The 24,088-nt window shown below is 34.1% G+C and overlaps 8 protein-coding genes across 8 annotated transcripts; 3 read left to right on the top strand and 5 right to left on the bottom strand.

The window, feature by feature from the left end:
• Positions 1 to 11: 11 nt before the first annotated feature.
• ASPZODRAFT_20822 (hypothetical protein) lies at positions 12 to 1,422 on the bottom strand (the record flags this gene model as incomplete). Its single annotated transcript, XM_022727681.1, has 3 exons — positions 12 to 989; positions 1,059 to 1,162; positions 1,209 to 1,422. 3 exons carry the CDS (start codon positions 1,420 to 1,422, stop codon positions 12 to 14), a joined length of 1,296 nt encoding a protein of 431 aa, XP_022576569.1.
• A 454-nt stretch (positions 1,423 to 1,876) lies between these two features.
• ASPZODRAFT_137517 (hypothetical protein) lies at positions 1,877 to 3,776 on the top strand. The gene is made up of 4 exons (XM_022724352.1): positions 1,877 to 2,386; positions 2,463 to 2,627; positions 2,686 to 3,598; positions 3,649 to 3,776. The coding sequence occupies exons 1-3, from the start codon at positions 1,987 to 1,989 to the stop codon at positions 3,324 to 3,326; spliced, it is 1,206 nt and encodes a 401-aa protein (XP_022576568.1). The 5' UTR covers positions 1,877 to 1,986; the 3' UTR covers positions 3,327 to 3,598; positions 3,649 to 3,776.
• A 429-nt stretch (positions 3,777 to 4,205) lies between these two features.
• ASPZODRAFT_77818 (hypothetical protein) lies at positions 4,206 to 5,396 on the bottom strand (the record flags this gene model as incomplete). The annotated part of the gene is made up of 3 exons (XM_022730195.1): positions 4,206 to 4,632; positions 4,680 to 4,899; positions 4,949 to 5,396. 3 exons carry the CDS (start codon positions 5,394 to 5,396, stop codon positions 4,206 to 4,208), a joined length of 1,095 nt encoding a protein of 364 aa, XP_022576567.1.
• Positions 5,397 to 5,827: 431 nt separating this feature from the next.
• ASPZODRAFT_77824 (hypothetical protein) lies at positions 5,828 to 6,539 on the bottom strand (the record flags this gene model as incomplete). The annotated part of the gene is made up of 2 exons (XM_022730198.1): positions 5,828 to 5,977; positions 6,033 to 6,539. The coding sequence occupies 2 exons, from the start codon at positions 6,537 to 6,539 to the stop codon at positions 5,828 to 5,830; spliced, it is 657 nt and encodes a 218-aa protein (XP_022576566.1).
• A 94-nt stretch (positions 6,540 to 6,633) lies between these two features.
• On the top strand, positions 6,634 to 7,145 carry ASPZODRAFT_1668562 (hypothetical protein). Its single transcript, XM_022726791.1, has 2 exons — positions 6,634 to 6,755; positions 6,809 to 7,145. The coding sequence occupies exons 1-2, from the start codon at positions 6,728 to 6,730 to the stop codon at positions 7,009 to 7,011; spliced, it is 231 nt and encodes a 76-aa protein (XP_022576565.1). The 5' UTR covers positions 6,634 to 6,727; the 3' UTR covers positions 7,012 to 7,145.
• Positions 7,146 to 8,618, top strand: ASPZODRAFT_1668563 (hypothetical protein). The gene is made up of 6 exons (XM_022726792.1): positions 7,146 to 7,498; positions 7,548 to 7,612; positions 7,658 to 7,759; positions 7,821 to 8,096; positions 8,147 to 8,322; positions 8,421 to 8,618. Exons 1-5 carry the CDS (start codon positions 7,279 to 7,281, stop codon positions 8,249 to 8,251), a joined length of 768 nt encoding a protein of 255 aa, XP_022576564.1. The 5' UTR covers positions 7,146 to 7,278; the 3' UTR covers positions 8,252 to 8,322; positions 8,421 to 8,618.
• Positions 8,619 to 8,934: 316 nt separating this feature from the next.
• Positions 8,935 to 11,081, bottom strand: ASPZODRAFT_1668495 (hypothetical protein). Its single transcript, XM_022726789.1, has 4 exons — positions 10,449 to 11,081; positions 10,225 to 10,383; positions 9,292 to 10,167; positions 8,935 to 9,235 (listed from the first exon to the last, which is right to left on the bottom strand). Exons 1-4 carry the CDS (start codon positions 10,780 to 10,782, stop codon positions 9,117 to 9,119), a joined length of 1,488 nt encoding a protein of 495 aa, XP_022576563.1. The 5' UTR covers positions 10,783 to 11,081; the 3' UTR covers positions 8,935 to 9,116.
• Positions 11,082 to 11,714: 633 nt separating this feature from the next.
• ASPZODRAFT_20819 (hypothetical protein) lies at positions 11,715 to 15,570 on the bottom strand (the record flags this gene model as incomplete). Its single annotated transcript, XM_022727680.1, has 2 exons — positions 11,715 to 12,088; positions 15,564 to 15,570. The coding sequence occupies 2 exons, from the start codon at positions 15,568 to 15,570 to the stop codon at positions 11,715 to 11,717; spliced, it is 381 nt and encodes a 126-aa protein (XP_022576562.1).
• Between the last annotated feature and the right edge of the window lie 8,518 nt (positions 15,571 to 24,088).

Genomic DNA, 24,088 nt, shown 5'->3' with positions numbered 1-24,088 from the left:
CCATCAACCTCTCAATCCTTTGCTTTCGCCACCCAGCTCTCGATACCAGAGACCGCGTCATAGGGTGACTTCTTCCGCTCCAGAAGAAATGATAAAACCTCTGCCGGGCTGAATACTTGCTCGGGAACTTTGCTGGCGAACTCACGAGCAAGCCCCTCGATCGTTTCGTCGTCATATCTCTCGTTGCATTGCTTTTTGTTGGACAACTGCTTGAAAACCGTGCGGAAGAGCTGAGTGGACATGTTCTGATCGGCGAGTTTAAAATGGACTTTCTTGTCTGATCGGCCAGGCCGAACCAGGGCTTCGTCCAGATGGTCGATATGATTCGTGGTCATGATGAGTATCCGGCCCTCTTGAGACGAGACACCATCAAGCACATTCAGTAGGCCGGATAGAGTGACTGCAGATTGTGAATTGCCATCTTGGACTGTGTTGACACTGCCCCGACGCCCTACCCCAGCGGTATCCACGTCCTCTAAGAGAATAATACAACGCGGTGGAAGTTCGGCAAAAAGCCTTATTACCGTGCTGTCCGAAATATTCGATAGTTGAAGCGTATAGATGTCCAGTTCATGCTTTCCCGCGAGCAATAGACTAAAGCTGGATTTTCCAGTCCCAGGGGGGCCGAAAAGAAGGTAACCTCGCTTGTAGGGAATACCGCGTTCTGCGTACCAGTCTTGCATGTCTTGGTCCAGAAACTCGTCCACATCTCTTAAAATGTCATCCTTTACCTCCTCGTCCATGATAACCGTGGAGATAGGCTGAACTGGTCTCAGCTTTGCTTTCTTCCACTCCCCTTCGCGGTGCTTAAAGACGGAGATCTTCCTCTGTGCCTCCTTGAGATATTGTTCTCGGCACTCTTCGATAAGATCTTTCAGGATGTTGGCATTAAGACCAATTGAGGAGATACGGAGATCCTCTCGATGCTCTTTGACAGCGCAGTAAAGTATGAGAAAATGCCCTCTATACCAAAAATAAAATGATCTATCCTAAGGAGAAAAAGTCAGAGGCTTTTTCTTTGTTGAATAGAGGCTGTTTATCCACTGTGTAGATCTCACTCGAGCAATCAATGAATGGGCATTGTGGATAAATGGTTGATCAGCGATCCAGTCAACTAGCATGTCGTATGCTTCGTCGTAGTATGAGACATAGATAGTCGAGGCTTTAGACTATTAGAATCATCCCATCATAAGAGCAGATATACGAACTGAAGTAAGCTCTCACTATCCCCCACACATAGTTGACTCCATAGCGGGTGACGAGGACAAACACCACGAAAATACAAAAGAGTCGGGTGTAGCTGTCCAGGTTACCGGCAAGCAGTTGGTGTGCGGTGGTTGAGACCACACTGAAACCGGGAAAGATGACATCTATAGGAGACATCTGGGAGGGGCCGGGGTAGCCACCGTTGATGGCGCTCATTGTGGATTGGAAAAATGATAAGATAGGTCTTTGATTCTTGAGAAAATTGGAATATGGTAGGAATCGTCAAAAGTTCCAGAGATTGCCTCCTCTTATATCAGTTCGGTCAACCGTTCCTCTACGTTTCTTTCTATTGCAGGGATACTCGCGCAAGACTACATGCAAGTGAAAGGAAACGCTGTGATAACTCGCATGATGCTACTTTGAAGTGCGCTGTTTAGGCGGAGTGTAGAGCGATGCCCTGGCATGAACGTAGGTGCATGCGGTAACAGACGGTGCTGGCACGTGCGGTCATCAGCAGAAATAGTCCTCAAGCTCGTTATGGGAGTAAGGCGGACGGACTGGCTGCACTTAGCCCCGCTTCACCCCTCACTGTCAGCAAATCATGAGGCTGATATAACAGAACTATGAGACGACCCTTTTTCTTTATCGCTTTCTTCCTCCATTTCTCCCTCCATTTCTTCCTCCATTTATTCCTCCATTCCTTCCTCCATTTCCCCTCCATTTTCCTCCTCCATTTTCTTCCTCCGTTTTCTTCCTCCATTTCCTCCTCCCTCTTCTATCATGGTTCCGGCTGTCAAGCGGCCCCGTTCTCGGAAATGTCTCACCAGTGCAGAAGCCTGGGAGAGATTAGAGCGTGTCGCTCACAGACTAAGAACGACCGGGCGCCTGGGAACTAGAGACTCCAAGCAAGCTTCAGCTGCATTTTCCTTATTGAACCACCCATCGGAGTCTACCAGTCATGACAAGTATCGACAGTTCCTAGACCTAGTACTTCAAAATTGTGGCCCGCAAGCCGTACGATTATGTGCTGTGGCCCTTGGCCAAAATAATGTCAGGGACATGAAGATGGCCCATCGCCGAGAGCTGATTAGTAAGCTGGGTGAGGAACAACATCGGACACTAATAAACCAATCGTTTCCAAACCTTCAGGGTGATACTGAAGCAGCAGCCCTTTTAAAGGGTAAGTACTGAAGACCGTTTCCCTGCACAACTATGATCCTTGAAAAGACAGTTGAGCTCAAAGCGGCTATCGAAAGATAACCACTCTAGTGGGAGCGAAAATCTCCGGATCTCGCCAACAAGTGAGGGAGTCATCAGCGAGAATGGTGGAGTCGATATCGCCAGTGCCTCTACATATCGAATGAATTTGGAGCCTGAACTCTTTCATGATGATGGCATTCATGGGCAAACCCTCATTTACCGTAAGATTCCATCATCCTGTTGTCTCTACGTTGCGGCTCTCTGATTAAGACCAAGTAGATCACCGGGAACGTCTCTCATTTGAAGACCCAACTGAACATATCCCAAGCTGCCGTGGCTACCGAGACCTTACGAAGCCCCACGCACAAGACGACAGCCAAGAGAATTCGGATATCACCAACACACAAGAGATATTTGAACATGCATCCATCGACGGCATAGCTGCTGTTTTCAAAGGTCTTATTTGCGGAGCTATCAGAACGACTTCTGTTCATGTAAACGGAATCACGCGTTCGACGGCATCAGTGACAACTGTGTTTCCTCCTTGGGGCGCGGTCGACTGTTTATTGAGCCTCGATATCTGGGAAACAAGCGTAGAACCTCTGGCGATGGCTCTATTCAATGCAACGGTGAAATGGGTGAAAGAGTCTCTACACATTGGCTTTACAAGGGGAACAAGTTTGACCATACCCAACTCCGAAGTCACTCTGAAAGGCGTGCATGATGAAGCTATTGTCCAGGTGTTTGGTTCCGAAATACAGCAGGCGATAAACCAGAGCAGTATTCGCATACAAGAGATGGAAAAAGGTAAATTAATGACCGAATGTGTGTCGATGATCATCACTGAGAAAGGAGCTATCATCAGCCTATCGCTCGGTCTCGTTCAAGGGTTAGAAATACGAAAGAAGCTATATACATAGATTGGAATCACTCGACAAAATGTCCTTCAACATTCTTCTTTCACCTTCCCCTTGGTGATGTATAATTTGACCCCCTCTGGAACGACACCTTGTCCATTCCGCATGTCAACAAGTTTCCTTGTCTGTTCCTGTCCTTCATCATCGAGCTCGTAAACAGTGACATTGCTTCCTTGCCAGTACACCATTTGACCTTTCCCAATAATCATTGTCACACGATTCTCAGGCACGTTGTCGAAGTCTATGGAAGAAACGAGCGGCTCTGGTTCGAAAGACTAGCAACATATCAGTCTCGAGGATCGTGAATGCGGTATGACCTGCCTACCATTTAGACACTTATCAGGTAATGACACACAATGAATCATTCAGTGACAACAGAGTTGGTCTTGCAGGACGGATTTTGGCGGGCCAAAAAGGTCACTGCCCGGATGCGTCAGACGCAGAAAAGCAGGACTAATGCGACAAGTGTAAGCTGTAGTCCCGTATATAGCGTTTCATAAGGAGCACTCACAGTTCTTGTTACGGCGAGTTTTCAACGTGTCCGCGTTGGTTTTGCAGACGGGGGAGTCATGATTATCGTTGAAGGGGGGTGGTGGAAAAGAGACGTGCTTTAAATCATGAGTAAAGCCCATGTGGGGTGTATAGTCACGTGATGATTTCATGTTGGGCAGCGATACCGATCGGAAGGGCGAATTTACTGTATGACGAAACGCCGAAATTTAGCGGAGTACGAAATTTGTTTCATCAAACTTGAGGGCTCTCCGTCCGAGTTCTCGAAAACCTTCCATTCTTGTGATCTGAACTCAGACAACTAGAATATTAGTGTTAAAAAAAATTATTGCAAAACACATATTTCCTGGAGCTTGAAACTGGGAAAGCGGCTCATGAACCCCATCCCCGGATGTAGAAAGCCAGCAGCATCATCATCAAGCTTGCGATGCAGCATACGAAAATATGATGTTGAACAGACCAGGAAGGTCTGCTTTCGTTTCCGTTACCTTTCCCATTGCTGCCTTGCTCGCAAGATGAAAGCCTCCATCCGTTGCGTGCCAGTCGCCGATGCATACCTTTGCTTATGATCGATTCCAGAAAGCAGTGTTGAAAGTCGGCATTATCGGATGATAGCACTTGAATCATCTTCAATGCCACTTCTGGTGATTTCTGGCATCGAACGGACGCGATGTAAGTCTCCCGGTCTTTCAGGAGAGTGGAACTTGGTGCTATGTCAAGGTTCTGTAGCTGGAGAAATCGGGGGAAACACGCTGCCTGTTGGAAAGGCACCTTTGATGAAAACCCCCAATCGATAATGCTTCGGCAGTCAGCACTTGGCTGTGAACCGTAAATTTCCTCACCTACCCTGTGACATTGTGCTGTGCATCTATGAGTATGTTTTGTGGTGACATATCGCCATGGACAACGGCGAAAGGTGCTTCATCAAGTTCAGGTAAAAGAACATTAGAGAGAATGTTCATTTGGTCGGAACAGTCCTGTTCCGTGATTTCTGGAAGGAGACCATCGCGGACTCGACGAGCCTTGTTTCGGATTATCCGGGTGAAATGTTTTCGGGAAGATCCCCCTGGAATTGTGAGCAAAGTTCGGTCTGTAATATAAGGTATTGAACATACTGGTCTCCTTAGTACATTCGATCAGTGACGCATGCAACATCGCAACTTGAGCTAAAATTTTATTTCGAAGAGGTCGAGTCGGAAATTCATCGGACCATGAAAGCTGTCTGCCCGGAATCCAAGTCAATGCGACGAACGGGTATCCGATCGCATTATCGAATGTGAGACTGCAACCCCGTAGCCTTGCAGCCCATGAGAATCCAGCCATCTCAAGCTCTCTAAGAATACAAGCTTCGGACTCAAGAAGCTGTATAACAGTGTCCTGTGAAGCATGGCGGACAAAAAGAGGCACTCGTACAGCCCAACTCTCACCGTCTGTGAATGTCACCTTGAATACACGGCATTGGCCACCGTCAAAGTACTGACACAGGGTGGGAATTTGATTATCCCTTCGAAGTTGGGATATGGCGATGGGAATATTATTCTCATAGAAAGACTGTTGCTGCATGATTTTAATTTGAATGAGGCCAGCGGACATGCGCTCGTGGTGGTATTTATATTCTTGGTCGAAGCTTCTTTGACTGATAACTAATCGTGGCTGTGCTTGGTGGCTTCCCTACGCTTCCGCCCCCGTTGGATTAAACTAACCGAGACCGTCCTAAAGGATGCATCATGATATTCAGTTGCGCATATGCACTGTAACATTTCAAAAACACACCATTGATATTAGAAACGTGTTTACGCCCAAATTGTGAAAATCTGTCTATACATCGCACACTACGGCACACTGCCCCTATAACGAACAGACCAAAGTCGATTCTTTTGCAGAGAATATATAGAGCTAAAGCTAAGTGCATCTAAGGAAAGGAACGTGACATAAGCTGCCACAGGCTATCATAAATTTGTCATTGTAGACAAAAGCAACAAATTCTCACGGCGCTACTGCCGTCTGTATCCAGACACAGTGTAAATGTGAACTCCATGGGGGTGATCAGGACTCCTTGCATTGCAGGTGCATCGGCATCCACGGGTCCAGATTGGTTCCCAAAAAAACCAAGCCGTGTCCACAGCACTCAGGTTTTTGGGCCACTAAATTCAGGTCAAGTCAGTTACTGCCTCATGGTACATCCTGGGTTCCACGTACATCATTTGGTTTCAGGTTGATATTGGCTCTTCCATGGGTGATTTCACACAAGCCATTGAAATCGTCTCCAGGATATCGGCAGAGACCAAACGATTGGGTAACTTTGTGCTCACGAAGTAATTCTTGAAAGCGCTTCATAAAACGTAACTCTTCCTCCCCAATGGTCAAGCCCTTCTCCTCCGAGAAATAGAACTCTGTCGGTTTGAATTCGCCATCAGATGAGACTGCCCAAATAGCGGGCTGAGGAGGTTTCATTCCGGAGACATGGCCTGCGTCCCAAGGTACAGATGTACCCTGGTAATCAACAAGCATCTCACCAGGCTTGAGGTCGAAATGACGATGGAGCATGGCGAGACCAAACGTTCGATCCATGCCCTGCTCAACGAAAAACTTTCTGAAGACATCTTTCACAAGATCATCTCCATTCAGGTTCACAAAGTTGGTACGGGCAACCTCGAGGGAGGGAAGTGTCTGAAAATGATCCACAGAGTATTCACCGATAGACATATTGGGCAAAGAAATTGAACTTGACAAGTTGAAAATTCGAAGTCAAGATAGACTGATGTGAAGAGCCAACGCTGGATTTTCTTCGGGGACCTGCTATTGCTTGAAGGGAGAAATAAGTAGAACTGACGGGGAAACTCAACGTTTTATAATCCGCAGACCGGATAAGTCCGTTGAATTCTTGTGACATTATGCATTCCAACGCCTCCTGTGAAAACGGTTTGTTGTCCATTGCGGTTCCTACAACTGCTTCGACTTTCTGACAGTTGCAGGACGGAAGTGGGGCTGCATAGGGTCTTGGACCACTCAGATATCATGTCTCCCTCCATTTCTTCCTCCATCTCTATCTTCCTCCACATCTTCCTCCATTTCTTCCTCCATTTCTCCCTCCATTTCTATATTTCTCCATATCTTCCTCCATATCTTCCTCCATTTCTTCCTCTCGTCGATCCTCGCATCAGGCACGGCAAGATAATTTTAGTCTTCAGGCGTCATAGCGATTTGTTTTGGCTCAGTAGCACACCTTGTGATAGGCTTATGTGAATTACTGGGAGGCAATATCCGTCCTGCTGAAGGGCGAACTTAGTGACCTACTCCTCGATCAGTTAGAGAAAGCATTGCCAAGGCAGCTGCTATGTGCTGAACATTATGGAAGAGGCCTCCAAGCCAGATATTAGAAATTCAGAACATCCTATATATTTGAATTGGCCACGCACCGCCCCTGATTGAACAAAAAAGTCCAATGGATTCCAATCTGTTATTTCAATTGACTGCGTCGACGATAGCATCAGTTTGCTGCGGATCAAGTCTTGCCCTCTGGCTCATTTCGATCAAGGCTTTGAGCTGGCAAAGACTAAAGAATGAACCGCTCATCACCGCTCAAGCTACCATAGGTGCTCTCGTCTTCTTGGGATCAATCCTCTCCGTTCTACTATCAATCCTGAGAGCAAACCTAAAGACCAGTAGGTTGCTCCTTTGGCCAATTTAGCTTCCTCCTTGACCATATATCAGATTTGCCATGGCTAATACTGCAGCTGGAAATCAGCTGCGTGCTTGTTTTGGTCATTGTAAACGAGGTGAGAGTGGTGAAATAGAAGGAGAGCCATACTGACGTCTGCCAGTATCTATGTGTTTCTACTCTACAGCACTGGACATCCCATATGATATCTGCCTTTTCATGCTTGGGTGCGGTTATCATTCTATCACTTTCCGTCTCTTTTCCGGTGCGTTCCAACGTGCCCTGCATGTTGTGTGCACTTTATTGACTGAGAGATGCAGGAGCAGCGCAGCATTTTGCTTTCCTCTTTTATCATCATCGCTTTTATTGGCCTCAGCCTCATTCATGCCCAAATTATCAGGGCGTGGGTCATATGCATTAGGCCGTGGCATATGGATACAAGTGCATTCAAGTCATTTTGGCACTATCCGTGCCCGGATGCTACCAGGCACCAACGAGCCTTGTGGATGGCGTCCATTGGCTCTGTAGGATTATTTACTATTTTATTAGGCCTGGTGATACTTGCCTGCGTACAAACCAACCTGCAGACACAAATTGTGACGGTAGGTACCTTCATTAAGCTAATGTTATAAGATACTCACATTCTGTATAGATTCAAATCGCCATAACAAGCCTACGAAAGGTGGCCATTTCATCTTGCCTTCTTCAGACTCCTCACAACAACTTGGGTGTTTTACTTTCGCACGAACACGCTTAACTATAAGAACATATAAACGCACAAAAAATTGAGGTTGTGAAATACTCATGACTAGGAGCTGTGCATCCTGGGTGTGTATCCTGAAGAGCCCACAAGCAGGATTGAGAGAACGTGATCAACTCCTGGATCGATAGTTCTTGCTGCGAGTTTGGCTCATGGCTCTCATTAGGGGCTGTATGGATATCAGCTTCACTTCGGACCTAGCATTCACTAGCTGATATGTGTAGCGCCCAGAGACGAAAAGGCTCGATTGCAGAGGTAGACTTAAGGCTTCGAAACATAGTGCACTGGCTTCTCCCTTGGGGAGGAAAACGATGCTGCTGTGGGCTAGTTCATCCCAGCGATTCTTCTCCTGTGAGACTGCCGTTCCAGCGAGAACGAGCTGAAAGCCAAGTCGCAGCGCTTTGTGGGGCCAGATTGCAAGAAACGGGGCGGCGATGAGTTGAAGGGAGGGACAAGAGGGACAGACGGTGTATTAGGGCGCTACTCCAGGAATGGCAAAACGAACCCGAACAGGAAATCCACAGGTGCTCGCTTTACTGATCTCAAAAGACCTGCTGGAGATGGTTAACCTTCGACAGCCGGCTTCTTGAAGAGGGGTTTGTATGCTCATACTACTTTCCGAGGCGTCTTCTAAGCATAATATAATAGGATCTAAAATATCTTTATGGCGTCCAACGGTACATGTTACTCTGGAAGGTCATCATCTGGGACATCGTCAAGGTCTTGCCCCGCCTCCCAAGCTTCTAGCCATTCCCTCAACCTTTTCGGGGGCCCCGGTTGATCTGCAAACACGCCGTGGAAGTTCTGGATCTTATACGGAGCACCCTTGAACCCGCGGGCTGGATACCAGGTAAGGTCGGGATCACATCCTTTCCACTGAGCCTGATATTGCAGCTTTCCTCTCCATACCCGGGACGCCAGGATCTGCTCCACCTCCCATTCTCGCTCGTCGAGGGGGTTGCATGTAATCGTAGGAAGAATATCATTTCTAGAGGGAAGTCTTCCCTTCTTAGACCTCTGAATATTCTTCGGCCCACGCGTGGATGAAGGGGCCGTCAGGCGGCGCGGCTCGTCAAGAGAGAATCGAAGTTGCGGTGCGTCCAGCTCATTTGGTGAACTTGGCTCGAAGGAGAAAAAGTACGAGGTCCCCAACGCATGAGTCTCGACAGTAAGGACGGCAAGCCCCAGAATATCTTGGCTGTGGTAGGACTCCGCCGACCTCGCGGAGGACGCTAAGCTACCTAGCGACTGCCCAATCGGTCCTGAAGATGGGCAGCTGGTCACTTTTCTTGCACGTCGAGTGGCACGTTTGCGTCTCTTTGTGCAACACAGGCTCTCTTCCAGGTCAGGGCAGTCACGACCGCGGTCGTGCTGAACAATATCAAATTCGGGCTGGCAGCTGCGACGGGGCCGGTTTCTCCGTCCAACAATTCGTGCCTGGGCGACTTCAAAGGACTTTCGCCGGGGCGGCTTTGTGATTGTGGATGGCCGCTCTAGACTCGGGGCAACAGCAGCTACCTTGCGAGGAGGCATCGAACTTCTCTGACGAACTGGTGCTTTCATGGACTCCGCCGAAAGGGACCTATCCGACTCTGAATGGAGTTGGCCTTCTGGGCCAGAGTCAACAACACGGATCGAAGGCGCTCGTTGATCGTTCAGAAGTGGTTCCCCCTCGCTCAAGGCTGGTATTGAGATATTTTGCTTCAGCTGCTGTGGGCCAGCACCCAAAAGAACCTGGTCGTTTTCTCGCTCTCCGGGAGGCTTGTTGCTTTGAACGTTCTGTTCTGTATGGCTGGATGGGGTCCCGCGAATATTCAAGTCGTGGTTGTCGTGGTTGTCGAAGTGCGAGGCACTCGAACAGCGCCGGTTGTCTACGCTGGGCTCGTCGGGATGTGAGACGCAAGGCTGTATATCTGCGAAAGTCAATAAAAATGTTGTACAAAGCAGGTTTGCGTATGGAAAGACCTTACCCGGAGGCTGATCCCGCTCCTGTACTTCCGGAGATAGAGGGCTATGACCGTCAAGTCCTGTAGGGATTTCAATCCTTTCTTGACTTGCCGTACTTCCAAAGGGGCCTGGCAGATCTGTTGGTTCTAGGGAGCTCGAGAGCGAGGGAGACGAAGTCGGCACTGCAGTGTGAACGTTAGCAAAACGACCAAATACAGAATACCAATCCCCAAAAGTCGAGACGTACAGGATGTGGAGGCATTAAGAGCCTCGTTTCCAGGTTCACTCAGCATGAGTTCGTCATCTGTAGGGGAACTTGTCGCCAGTGATGCTGCGTTCGCGCACCTGGCCAACTCGATATCAAATGAATTCAACGACGTAGGATTGCATGAAGAATTCCACCCATACGGACGGTCAAAAAGCAGGGCACTATCGCCGCGAGGGAGAGTTTTGCGAGTAGCCACGCCCGGGAGGATAGAAAGAGCCGATTCTGGCTGCAGTGATTTTGAGGGCGGCTGGGGCCGGTAGAACTCGATATTGTCCAGATCTACCAAAACCCTTCTGGGAGCCGGCTGGGTCATCACGGAGGGCTGGAGGATAGGATTCGGGCGAGCAATGGGAAGCAGTTAAAGAGACAATGGCTGGCTCAGCTTTCGGCGCAAAGAAGGACAGCCCAGCTTTATAGCAGAGCCGTTGGGCATCCAACGCATCCAACAAGGTCTCGAGACGGCTGGGCGACAAATGGAACTCCGGCAGGTCCGTGGATGATCTCTCGAATTCCAATAGAGTCCAAATTCGCCCATCGCATGCGAGCAAATGACGGACGTCTCACCGCCAATTAGCTCTTCCAACAACGCCTGGGACACCGAGTCCGCCCGGATTTCTCAGCTCCGGAGCCAGGAGTCCCACAGTCAGCTGCAGGGAGCGATGCCAACCTGTAGATCCAGTATGAGGCAGTGCTCGTGAAGCCGGACGCGTCATCGGCGTCGAAAATGGATACGCTGTCTGCCCGGGAGGGGGAACGAGCCCTTCCGTCGTCAGGGCACAGTCGTCACGGATAGAAGCTCCTGAGGCATTTTTTTAATTGGCTACGAGCTGATAGCCTTTGGCGAGGCGCACACGGTTGTCCGGACGGCCAGAGGGAAAGTGGCCTTTGGGGGATTTGGGGGATTCCCCAGGCTCATCCCTCAACCCACCGAAATCGCAGTTCGCAGTCACAGGGACGAAAAAAAAAAGTCCAGAACAATGCAAGTGATGAAGTCGAAGGTATCGACAAGTCGTTCAGGTCAAGGAGCCGTGAATCATGGCGGAAACACAGCCTGGTCGAATCGTTCCCCGATAGATGGATGAAACCCACACCAGCTCCTCCTCCTCCTCTTCCTCCTCTCCTCTCCACTCTCCAGGCAGCAGCATTCATCCCTGCGCCCCTATGATCGTTATCCCAAATGCAACGCGCGCTGAGCGCCTGAAAAAGGAGCCTGCAGGCTCCAGAGAGCGAGTCAGAGAGCTGCCATCAAGCCGAGGAGTGGACACGTCGGGTCGTGTGACGATCAGAAATTTCCGGACGGGCTGAAGGCGACGGGGCAATTCGGCGGACGGTCGGAGATTGGCGTTTCACCGCGGCATGGGGGCGAAAAAACAGGGGGAGGGGGGCAGTGTTGCGAAGGGAAGAAGGAGCAGTCGTCGTCGAGCGACGCACTCGATAGTTATATAGATGCGGCGGTCCAACGACGGGCGGTGGACGGCGGCAGTTCCTCTTCGGGGATGGCTCAGCACACCAAACCGGATCTGGACGCGCTAAACCGGACAGGGCGGGGTCACGGCGGCCGCTAAACCGCAACGGGCGGCCGGCCGAAAACGGCGGCGGCGGCCCAAAATGACAGATTACTATAGAGTAGAATAGTATAGTAGTAATACCCCTTAATAATAGCACCTTAAATCTATTATTATTATATTCTTAGAGGCGCTATTAAGTGGCTTATTTAGCTATCTTATTAATATATTTATTATTTAGTATACTAATATAGGCTAGGATTTAATAAAACCTTATTTCTTAGCTAGCTATTTAGTGCTCCTCTAGTAGTTTTATAATCTCTCTTACTAGGTATTAATTAGATCCTTAGGTAGGATTTTAGAGTATCTAGAGGACAGCCTAATTATCTATATATACTTTAACTATACTAAAGAAGTATAGGTCTTCTTTAGTAAGATAAAGGGCTAGGATAATACCTACTACCTTTATTATAGCCATAGTATTAGTAGTCTCTAACCCCAGGTAAGCCTGCCTGGCCACCTGGGGTTTAAGGGCTACCACTGCTGCGCCCACCTCTCCATGGCTTAATTTAATATAAGAATCTTAAGATTATAAAGAATCTATACTTAAAAATAACTTAAAATAAATAATATATTAGTAATAAATTATTATCTTAAGAATATTAAACTAATTATTAAGGATGCCTAACTATTCTTAAGTAATCTTTAATATTAAAATATCTATAATTAACTAATTAAATATTAATATAAATAAATTAACCTATACTATAGAGGGGCCTAAAGTATCTCTTAATACTTTAATAAATTAAGTAAGAGAATAATTAGCTTAAAAACTTCTTAAAGATTTATTTAATAATCTATTAACTTCTCTTAGACTTATAACTAATTAAAAGTATTAAGATATTATACTCTAGCTAGCTTTTATAAATAATAAAGTACTATAATAAATACTATATATTATTAAATAATATTTATTAATAAAGATTATTAAATATTTAGAGCTTAAATTTTATATAAGTAAATTTATAAAAAAGCTTTATCTTTAAAAATATAACTTTTTAGCCTATATAGAAGCTAAATTATTCTTTTTTTAGAAAGAAGAGAGTAAAATATAATATATTAAAGATTAACTCTAAAATAATATAAAGATAAAATAGTTAAAGTATTATAACTTAAAACTATAAACCTTAATTAGACTATTTAATTTTTTATATTAATAATATAAGAGAGACTATAATAAAGATTTAATTATCTTTAATAAACTCTAAAACCTATAATAAAAATAAAATTAAAATATTATAAATTTTTTTAGTAACTAAAAGAATATTATATAAATATTTATTATAAGTTAAGTAATTATTAAGGATCTTATTTAAAACTAATTTTTTATATATATAATTAAATTAAAGCTATATAAAGAGATTATTAAAAACTTAATTATCTTTTATAATATTATCTTTATTATAAGCTTCTTCTTAATTATTAAATTTAAGAAGTATATATTAAAGGGTTTAAAATAAAGTAGTTTATAAAGAATAAAATTATTTATTTATAAAGCTATTAATTATAATTTATTAATAATTATAATATTAATATTTAATAAAGATACTAATAACTAATTTAAGAAGTCTTAAAAAAGAGAGAGAGATAAAGATACTATAAAAAATATAAAAAAGTAATATTCTTCTTAATAACTCTTATTAAAGAAATATAAGTAGTAAATAAAAAAAATATATTATTTTATTTATAATAAGATTAAATATATTTCTCTAAACTACCTTAAAAAAAAGAAGAAGATAAGTTAAGAAAAGAATAATATTAAAAAAATAATTAATAATTTTAATATTATTATAGTAAAATAAGAACCTCTTAATATACTAGTTTTAACTTATATATAAAAAGATAATCTTAATTAATTACTCTTTATTATAGCTAATATCTAGATTACTCTTAAAACTAGATATATTAAAATAAAGATATTATTAAATAATAATATTTAAGAAGACTTTATTTCTTATTATTTTTTACTTATTAATAATTTAAGTTTTATATATAAATACTTAAGATTTATTAAGTTTATTAATAATTAAACTATTTTTTACTTTAGCCTATTTTTCTTAATAATCTTTATTTAAGATATTTAAAAATAAATAGAGTAATATAATATCCTTTATAATATTATTAATATATAAGGATATAATCTTATATTAAAATAAATATAAATAATATATATTAACTTATATATTAATTTTACTATCTTAATTTAATATTATCTTAAATAATTTATTAAATAAATTAAGATTAATTTTATAAACTATTTTATTAAGCTTTTTTATAATAAAATTATTTATTTTTTATTTATAAATCTTATTTTAGGCTTTATAAGGGTCTTTAATCTACTTAAAGTTTATTAAGCCTATAAAAGTATTTTCTTTAAATATAAGATAAGACTCCTTTTTATAAAAATTATAAAATATAAAATTAAACTTATAAATAATAAGCTATCCCTTTAAAGGGCTATATATAGCTTATTAGCCCTTAAATTAAAAATACTTTATAAGTATCTTTAAGAAAAGATATAATAAGGCTAGATTTAATCCTTAATAAGTCTTATTAGTATATTTATTCTTTTTATTAAGAAATTAAATAATATACTATAATTATATATTAATTATAAGGCTCTTAATATAGTTACTAAAAAAGATTATTATCTCTTATTATATATTAATAAGCTAATAAATTAAGTAGTAAGTATAAAATTCTTTATTAAGCTTAATTTATATAATATTTATTATTAGATCTATATTTATAAAGATAATAAGTAAAAGACTTCTTTTTATATATATTATAATTAATAAAAATATTTAGTAATATTCTTTAGACTTATTAATATATTAGCTACTTTTTAATCTTATATTAATAAAGCTATATATAGAATCTTAAATATTTTTTATATAATTTATTTAAATAATATCCTTATCTTCTTAAAATTAAAAGAGGAATATATTAATTATATTAATTAAATATTATATTAATTATATACTTATAATCTATATATTAAGTTATTTAAATATAAATTCTATAAATTAAAGCTAAAATTCCTTAATTTTATTATAGGCTAAAATAGCTTTAAAATAGATTTAGCTTATATTAATATTATTAAAGAATAGCTTAAACTATAAATATTTTATAATTTATAAGTCTTCTTAAGGTTTATAAAATATTTCTATTAGTTTATAAATTAATATTTTAATTTAATAATACTTCTTATTAACCTTACTTAAGGCATAAAGAAGAAGAAGCTAATATAAGCTTTTATATTAATATTTATTATAAGAAAAATATTTAATAAGCTTAAAGAAGCCTTTATAAATCTACTTATTTTAATTTATTTTAATCTAGAATAAAAAACTATATTTAATAATTAATATATTTAAGTTAATAATTATTATAATTTTATTATAATTAAACAATACTAAAAAGAAACTTAAGATAAAAATAAATATATAATATCTTATAGCTTTCTACTCTTAAAAGCTAAATTATAAGGTTTACTGCCAAGAACTAGGAGTTATATAATAAAGTAAACTCTTCATCTTTAAGTTCTTATAAAGCTAGGGAAATATAGTAATAATCTTATTATTAAATAAGATATACTATTTATAAATACTATTATATTACCTCTTTTATATTAGACTTATTACTATACTTATTTATCCTTATAATTTTATTATTTATAAAGTAACTAGTCTATTAGAGTAATAATACTTAAAACTTATAAATAGCTAAAGAGTAAGACTAAACTACTTATAAACTAAGAGAGTAGTAAAGCTAGTTTAGAGAGTACTCTTAATATAGTATCTTTTTTAAAAGAGATTATTATTAAGAAAGAGGGGGATTAAGACCTCCTTATAATTTAAAAAAAGAATTAAGATAACTCTCTTATAAATAAGGAGAAGTTAAAAAAACTTATAATATTTTATAAAAAAATATAATTCTTAATAAAGCTATAAAGGCTTAAGGAATTATTAATTAAAAAGGCTATAAAGTATACTTAAAATAAGTCTCTAGACCTTATAACCCTTAATATTTAATATATAAAATAATTTAATTTAGAAATCTATTTTTCTTAAGATTATAAATAATACTAAATAACTATTTATATAAACCTCTAATTATTTATCACCTTATAAGATACTCTTATAGTAATAAATAAATAAGATAATAAGTAGAAACTAGTAGTTATAGTAGTATTTCTAGAATTTACTAAGTTAAAACTCTAGAATTAATATTTAAGTCTTTATTTAGAAAAGAAGACTTAAGTAAGACTTTATAAATACTTAAAGCTATAGCTTAAAAACCTAAAAAATTATAAGCTTAATATTTAGTTAATAATATTATACTCTTAGCCTTATAAAGGTAAACTAGACTATAATTATTATTAATATTACTTAATAATAAAATAAGAGCTAAAAGAGGATATAAAGGATCTTTAGAAGATATAGCTTTAATTATTCTTTAACTCTTTATTATAAATAATTTATAAAAAAGTTTATAAATAAAAAAGATTTCTTATATTTATTAAGGAATTATTATTACTACTTATAAGACTTTAGCCTAGCTTATAGTAGTAATATAATTAAACTTATATATTAATATTTTAAATAATAGCTAGTATAAAGACTTAATTAGCCTTTAAAGAGAATAAATATAGTAAATTTATAAAAATTAAATTAAGGATAATAAAGCCTAGATTAAAAATTATAGTACTAAAACCCTTTATTATAATCTTTATTTAACTCTTTATTATAATTATCTTTATAAAACCTTAAGAGAGAGTCTACTTATAGATTAAATATTTTAATTATAAGAAGAAAAAGTATATAATAAGAAACTATTTTAAGTCTAAAATTATCTTATAAGTTATAAAAATTAAAGAGATATAACTTATAAAGGCCCTTATAAAGAATACTTTTTTATAAAGTAAAGAGCTAGACTTTATAAAAGTCTAGGTACTTATAGCTAAAAAAAAGTTATTATTAATAAATAAAATTATCTTTATAAAAATAGTACTAGAAGATAAATTATAAAGTAATAAATAAGATATTATACTTAATTATAGTATAAAAATAAATATAGTATCTATACTATTAGCTAAAATTAAGTAATTAAAGTAGGTTATAAATATTTTAAAAATAATTATTATAAATAATATAAAGATCCTTATATAAGGAGTCTATTATTTTAGGCTTTATATATAAGACTTATAAAGAGTCTAAAGAAAGATTATAATCCTTATAGTAGCTATAAATATTAAATATATAATATTAAAAATATTATAGCTTATAATAGAGAATTTAAGTATAAACTTCTCTTTTAAGACTTTTAAATAGTATAAGTATTAATTAGAAGAGATTATAAAAATAAGGCTAATCTTAATAAAGTAGCTAAAAGAAAAATAAGAAAAAGATATAATTATTAGCCTTAATTAAGTAGTAATTATAAATAATATAATAAAGATCTTATAAGAGTATTAAGATTTTATAGATATATTCTTAAAGAAGAAGTTAAGGAAGTTATCTTTATATTATAAAAAAGTAGACTTAAAGATAGAGGTCTTACTAAAAATAAAGATATTTTTTAATTTAATCTACTAGCTCTTATAATTAAAGCTAAAGATATTTTATAAGTATATTAAAGAATTATTTATAAAGAGGTTTATTAAGTTATTTATCTTATTTATAAATATATTTATTTTATTTATAAAGAAGAAAGATAGTAGCTTATAACTTTATATTAACTATTATAGGCTAAATAAGATAATAATTTATAATTATTACTCTCTCTTATTATTAGATAAGACTATTGTAAGCCTTATAGAGGTAGTGATTTTCTTATAGTTTAATATTTATAATATTTACTATTAAATATATATTATAAAAGGATATAAGTAAAAGATAGTTTTCTATATTAAATTTAGCCTCTTTAAGTATTTAATAATATCTTTTAGGCTTATTAATACTTTTATAAGTTTTTAAGCCTTTATTAATTATATCTTATAAATCTATTTAAATATCTTTATAATAGTCTACCTTAATAATATTATAGTTTATTTATAAAGTAAAGAGGAGTATACTATATATATATATATATAATATTAAGAAGTCTTTATAAAGCTAGTTTATATTTAAAGCTTTTAAAGTATTAATTTTATATATTAAATATATCCTTCTTAAGATATATTATCTCTACTATAGAGGTAAAGATAAATATTTCTTATATAATAGTAATTTAATTATAACTAGAGCTATATATTATAAAGTATATTTAAGAGTTTATTAGATTTATAAACTTTTATTAATAATTTATTTATATATTTTTAAATATTATAATATTAATATTAAATATATTAAAAAAAGGGGCCTAGGCCCCTAGCACACTACTATTATAGAATATATAAAAGGCTTTTATAAATTTAAAGAAAGCCTTTATAAATATAGTTTTACTTTACTATTTCTATTAAAATAAATAGTTATAATTAAAAATAGATATATTAGGCTTTATAATCTATAGAGTATTCTTATAAAAAGACTTAAAGAGGTAATAGCACCTAGTGGCCTTTTACTTATAAAAAATAACCTTTATAGAGTAGAATTATAAAATTTATAATTAAGAATTACTTATAATAATTAAGTCTTTTTATAAATAGCAGCACTTCTTAAAAGAGTTATTATATTTAATAAAAATAATTATAGATTATAATAGCCTTAAATACTTTATAACCTATAAGAAGCTTTTATAATATTAAATATATTAATTATAAAAGTTAATTATATATTAATTTAAGATTATATATTATAAGGATAAGCTAAATCTTATAGATAACCCTTTATAAAGGGTAGACTATTATAAAAAAATATTAAAAAAAAATATTATTATAGAGGAGATAAACTTATTTTATAAAATTCTATAATAAGATAGCCTTAATATAAAGAAGACTAGAATTATAATAATTTTAGCTAAAGGTACTATAAGAATTATAAAGGCCCTTATTAAATAAATAGCCTTAATAAGACTTTTTATTATAAAGGGCCCTTATTAAGTTAATCTTTTTATAGAGTTACTAGCTTACTTATTTTAACTACTTATAATAGACTTACTAGCCTACTAGTAGACTTAGGTATTTTAGGATAGATTAAAAGAGCTAGAGAATAAAGAGTTTATAAGGTTTTTAAAACTTAAGGAGTTAATTAAATAGGCTATAAAGAAGGGCCTACTTAATTATAAAGGATATATTTATATACTAGAATATTAAGGGCTATATTTAAAGATATTTATAAAGTATTATAATAATCCCTTTATAGGCTACTTTAGTTAATTGTAAGGCCGGCACCGACGCCGCCCTATAAGCCATCTAACTAAGCACACTATGTAACTGTTAGTCGACATTGGGCATTAGTTAGGCACCTATTAAGTACCTTATTTAAAGTTAGGATATATACTATCCCCCCTAGATAGAATAGAACCTTAAGTACTTTATCTTATTCTTTTATTAGACTTACTATAATCTTCTTATATCCTTAAACCTTACTATTACCTAGTTATACTAATATCTTACCTATTTAACCCTAGTAGTATAAGGTTATTATTAATAATTTAAAGTATTTCCCCTATATATTAAATTAAAGCAACCTTAATTTAATATAAGAATCCTAGGGCTATAAGGGACCTATACTTAGAAATAACTTAGAATAAATAATATATTAATAATAAGCCATTATCTTAAGAATCTTAAATTAATTATTAAGAATATTTAACTATTCTTAAGTAACCTCTAATACTAAGGTGTCTATAACTAATTAACTAGATATTAATATAAATAAACTAATCTATACTATAGAGGGGCCTAAAGTACCTTCTAATATCTTAATAAATTAAATAAGGGAATAATTAACTTAAGAATTTTTTAGAGATCTACTTAATAACCTACTAACTTCTCTTAGACTTATAACTAATTAAAAGTATTAAGATACTATACTTTAGCTAGCTCTTATAAATAATAAAGTACTATAATAAATACTATATACTACTAAATAATATTTATTAATAGAGGCTATTAAATATTTAGAGCCTAAATTTTATATAGGTAAATCTATAAAGAAGCTTTACCTCTAGAAATATAATCTTCTAGCCTATATAGAAGCTAAACTATCCTCTTTCTAGGAAGAAGAGGGTAGGGTATAATATACTAAAGATTAACTCTAGAATAATATAAAAATAAAATAGCTAGGGCGCTATAATTTAGAACTATAGACCTTAACTAAACTATTTAACTTCTTATATTAATAATATAAGGGGGACTATAATAAAGGGTTAATTACCTCTAGTAAACTCTAAAACCTATAGTAAAAGTAGAATTAAAGTATTATAAATTTCTCTAGTAACTAGAAGAATACTATATAAATATCTATTATAAGTTAAGTAACTACTAAAGATCTTATCTAGAACTAATTCTTTATATATATAATTAAATTAAAGCTATATAAAGAGATTATTAGGAATCTAGTTATCTTTTATAATATTAACTTTATTATAAGCTTCTTCTTAATTATTAAACTTAAGAAGCATATGCTAAAGGGTTTAGAATAAAGTAGCTTATAAAGAATAAAATTATCTATCTATAAAGTTATTAATTATAATTTATTAATAATTATAATATTAATATCTAGTAAAGATACTAGTGATTAGCATAAGAAGTCTTAAAAAAGAGAGAGAGATAAGGATACTATAAAGAATATAAAGAGATAATATTCTTCTTAATAGCTCTTATTAAAGGAATATAAGTAGTGAATAAAAAAAGGATACTATTTTATTTATAATAAGATAAAATATATTTCTCTAAACTACCTTAAAAAGGAGAAGAAGATAAGTTAGAAAAAGGATGATATTAAGGGAATAATTAATAACCTTAATACTACTATAGTAGAATAAGAACTTCTTAATATACTAGTTTTAGCCTATATATAAGGAGGTAACCTTAATTAATTATCTTTTATTATAATTAATATTTAAGTCACCCTTAAAACTAGATATATTAAAGTAAAGGTGCTATTAGATAATAGTGCCTAAGAGGACTTTATTTTTTATTACTTTTTACTTATTAATAACTTAAGTCTTATATATAAATATCTAGGACTTATTAAGTTTATTAATAGCTAGACTATCTTTTACTTTAGCTTATTCTTCTTAATAACCTTTATTTAGAATATTTAAAGATAAGTAAAGTAATATAATATCCTTTATAATATTATTAATATATAGAGATATAATCTTATATTAGAGTAAATATAGTTAATATATATTAATTTATATATTAATTTTACTACCTTAATCTAGTACTATCTTAAGTAGTCTATTAGATAAATTAAGGTTAACTTTATAGACTATTTTATTAAGCTCTCCTATAATAAAACTATTTACTTCTTATTTATAGACCTTATTTTAGGCTTTATAGAGGCCTTTAGTCTACTTAAAGTTTATTAGGCCTATAAGAATATCTTCTTTAAGTATAAGATAAGACTCCTTCTTATAGGAACTATAGAATATAAGATTAAACTTATAGGTAATAAGCTACCCCCTTAAGAGGCGATATATAGCTTATTAGCCCCTAAATTAAAGATACTTTATAAGTATCTTTAAGAAAAGATATAATAGGGCTAGATTTAGCCCTTAATAAGCCCTATTAATATATCTATCCTTTTTATTAAGAAACTAGATAGTATACTATAACTATATATTAATTATAAGGCTCTTAATATAGTTATTAAAAAGAACTATTACCTCTTATTATATATTAATAAGCTAATAAATTAGATAGTAAGTATAAAGTTCTTTATTAAGCTTAATCTATATAATACCTATTATTAAATCTATATTTATAAAGGTAATAAGTAGAAGACTTCCTTCTATATATATTATAATTAATATAAATATTTAGTAATACTCTTTAGACTCACTAATATACTAGTCACTTTTTAATCTTATATTAATAAAGTTATATATAAAATCTTAAATATTTTCTATATAATTTATTTAGATAATATCCTTATCTTCTTAAAGTTAGAAGATAAATATATTAATTATATTAATTAAGTATTATATTAACTATATATTTATAATCTATATATTAAATTATTTAAGTATAAATTCTATAAATTAAAGCTGAAATTCCTTAGTTTTATTATAGGCTAAAATAGTTTTAAAATAGATTTAGCTTATATTAATATTATTAAGAAATAGCCTAAATCATAAATATTCTATAACCTATAAGTCTTCTTAGAGTTTATAGGATACTTCTATTAGTTTATAGACTAATATTTTAATTTAATAGTACCCCTTATTAACCTTACTTAAGGCATAAAGAAGGGGAAGCTTATATAAGCTTTTATATTAATACCTACTATAAGAGAGATATTTAATAAGCTTAAAGAAGCCTTTATAGACCTATCTATTTTAACTTATTTTAACCTAGAATAAGAACTATATCTAATAATTAATATATTTAGGTTTATAATTACTATAATTTTATTATAACTAGAAGATACTAAAGGGGAACTTAAGGTAAAAATAGGCATATAGCGCCCTATAGCTTTCTACTCTTAAAAGTTAAATAATATTAAATAATAATATAATACTTATAATTAGGAGCTTCTAGCTATTATTAAGATATTTAAGACTTAATATCACTACCTTAAAGACTTTAAGTATCCTATTTAGATATAGATTAATTATATTAAGCTAAGATACTTCTTTACTATAAAAATATTAACTATATATTAAGTATATTAGGTAGAATTACTAGCTTTATATAACTTCTATATTAAATATAAGCTAGGGAAGATAAACTTAATAGATACTTTATTATACTATTAAAACTATAAGCTAACCTCTAGAGAAGAGGATATTAGTATTTTATTAATACTATAATATAAGCTATAGCTTAGTTTATAGTAAATATACCTATAGGGGGGTAAGAATATTCTCTAGAGGATATAGGTATAAAGACTAGAGTACCTAAGACTCTTAATATTAAGAATATTAATTAAGAAAGTGGTTAACTATAAGGATCCTCTAAATAAACTAATAATTAACCTTAAGCAGCTTCTTATAGAGTTATAGTAAGGAGACACCTCTATATAGTTAACTTTATAGTTCTTTAAGGTATCTAGTATAGTATAAATAACTTATAAAAAGAGATAAAATATAAAAGATAAGGGCCTCCTTTATAAATATAGATTTATTACTATACTCCTTAATTTAGTAGTTAGATAGAAACTTCTATAACTTTACTATAATAACCCCTTTATAGGGCACCTAGAAGTATAAAAAATACTTAAATTAATTAGCTAGAAGTACTACTAGTTAACCTTATATTATAATATTAAAGAGTATATATAAATATATTATATATATTAAGTTATAAAGACACCTAGAATTAAGCTAGCTAGGTAATTATCCTTATTATTAGTGGTTAAAAGGCTATAGTAGAATATCTTTATAAATTTTATTATAAGACTTCCCTTATTAAAGAATAAGATTAATAGCCATATATATAATGCCATCCTAATTATTATTAATAGGTATATTAAATACTCCCTATATATTTTAATTAAGGGTATAATAAATATAGAGGAATTAATAAATCTTATATTTAATTAAATTATTATAACCTATAGAGCATCTTTCTTTATTATATTAAATTAAGAATCTCTTTTTACTAGTTACTATTAGACTATATTCTATAATATTATAAGAACTAGATATCTATTAAGTATAGCCTTTTATCTATAGACTAATAGTTAGATAAAATAATAAAATTAAGTTTTAAAAAAATATCTTTATATCTTTAAAAACTACTAATAAAATAACTAGAGCTTTTTATTATTTATAGTAGTCTTTATTTATAATAACTTTAAATATACCTCTACTAATATTACCTTAATATATATATTATATAGATACTATATAGAGATACTAAGTAGCCTATTTAAGAGAGAGATCTAGCTTAAATTAATTAAGAAATAATTAATAATTATAATAATTATTAAATAGTTA

This window comes from Penicilliopsis zonata, assembly GCF_001890105.1.
Source record: "Penicilliopsis zonata CBS 506.65 unplaced genomic scaffold ASPZOscaffold_43, whole genome shotgun sequence".
Lineage (NCBI taxonomy): Eukaryota > Fungi > Ascomycota > Eurotiomycetes > Eurotiales > Aspergillaceae > Penicilliopsis > Penicilliopsis zonata.
The sequence above is the reverse complement of the archived record's forward strand: the minus strand, read 5'-3'. Positions and strand labels throughout refer to the sequence as shown.

Excerpts from the sequence above, each read along its gene's own strand:
- ASPZODRAFT_137517 (XM_022724352.1), top strand. The coding sequence starts at position 1,987 with ATGGTTCCGGCTGTCAAGCGGCCCCGTTCTCGGAAATGTCTCACCAGT. Across the intron at positions 2,387-2,462 it reads AGCAGCAGCCCTTTTAAAGG|ATAACCACTCTAGTGGGAGC; the intron begins GTAAGTACTGAA and ends GGCTATCGAAAG. Across the intron at positions 2,628-2,685 it reads TGGGCAAACCCTCATTTACC|ATCACCGGGAACGTCTCTCA; the intron begins GTAAGATTCCAT and ends AAGACCAAGTAG.
- ASPZODRAFT_1668562 (XM_022726791.1), top strand. The coding sequence starts at position 6,728 with ATGCATTCCAACGCCTCCTGTGAAAACG. Across the intron at positions 6,756-6,808 it reads CAACGCCTCCTGTGAAAACG|GACGGAAGTGGGGCTGCATA; the intron begins GTTTGTTGTCCA and ends TGACAGTTGCAG.
- ASPZODRAFT_1668563 (XM_022726792.1), top strand. The coding sequence starts at position 7,279 with ATGGATTCCAATCTGTTATTTCAATTGACTGCGTCGACGATAGCATCA. Across the intron at positions 7,613-7,657 it reads TTTTGGTCATTGTAAACGAG|TATCTATGTGTTTCTACTCT; the intron begins GTGAGAGTGGTG and ends GACGTCTGCCAG. Across the intron at positions 8,097-8,146 it reads TGCAGACACAAATTGTGACG|ATTCAAATCGCCATAACAAG; the intron begins GTAGGTACCTTC and ends CATTCTGTATAG.
- ASPZODRAFT_1668495 (XM_022726789.1), bottom strand. The coding sequence starts at position 10,782 with ATGACCCAGCCGGCTCCCAGAAGGGTTTTGGTAGATCTGGACAATATC. Across the intron at positions 10,384-10,448 it reads TCTTAATGCCTCCACATCCT|TGCCGACTTCGTCTCCCTCG; the intron begins GTACGTCTCGAC and ends TTCACACTGCAG. Across the intron at positions 9,236-9,291 it reads GACGGCCCCTTCATCCACGC|ATTCTTCCTACGATTACATG; the intron begins GTGGGCCGAAGA and ends TCTAGAAATGAT.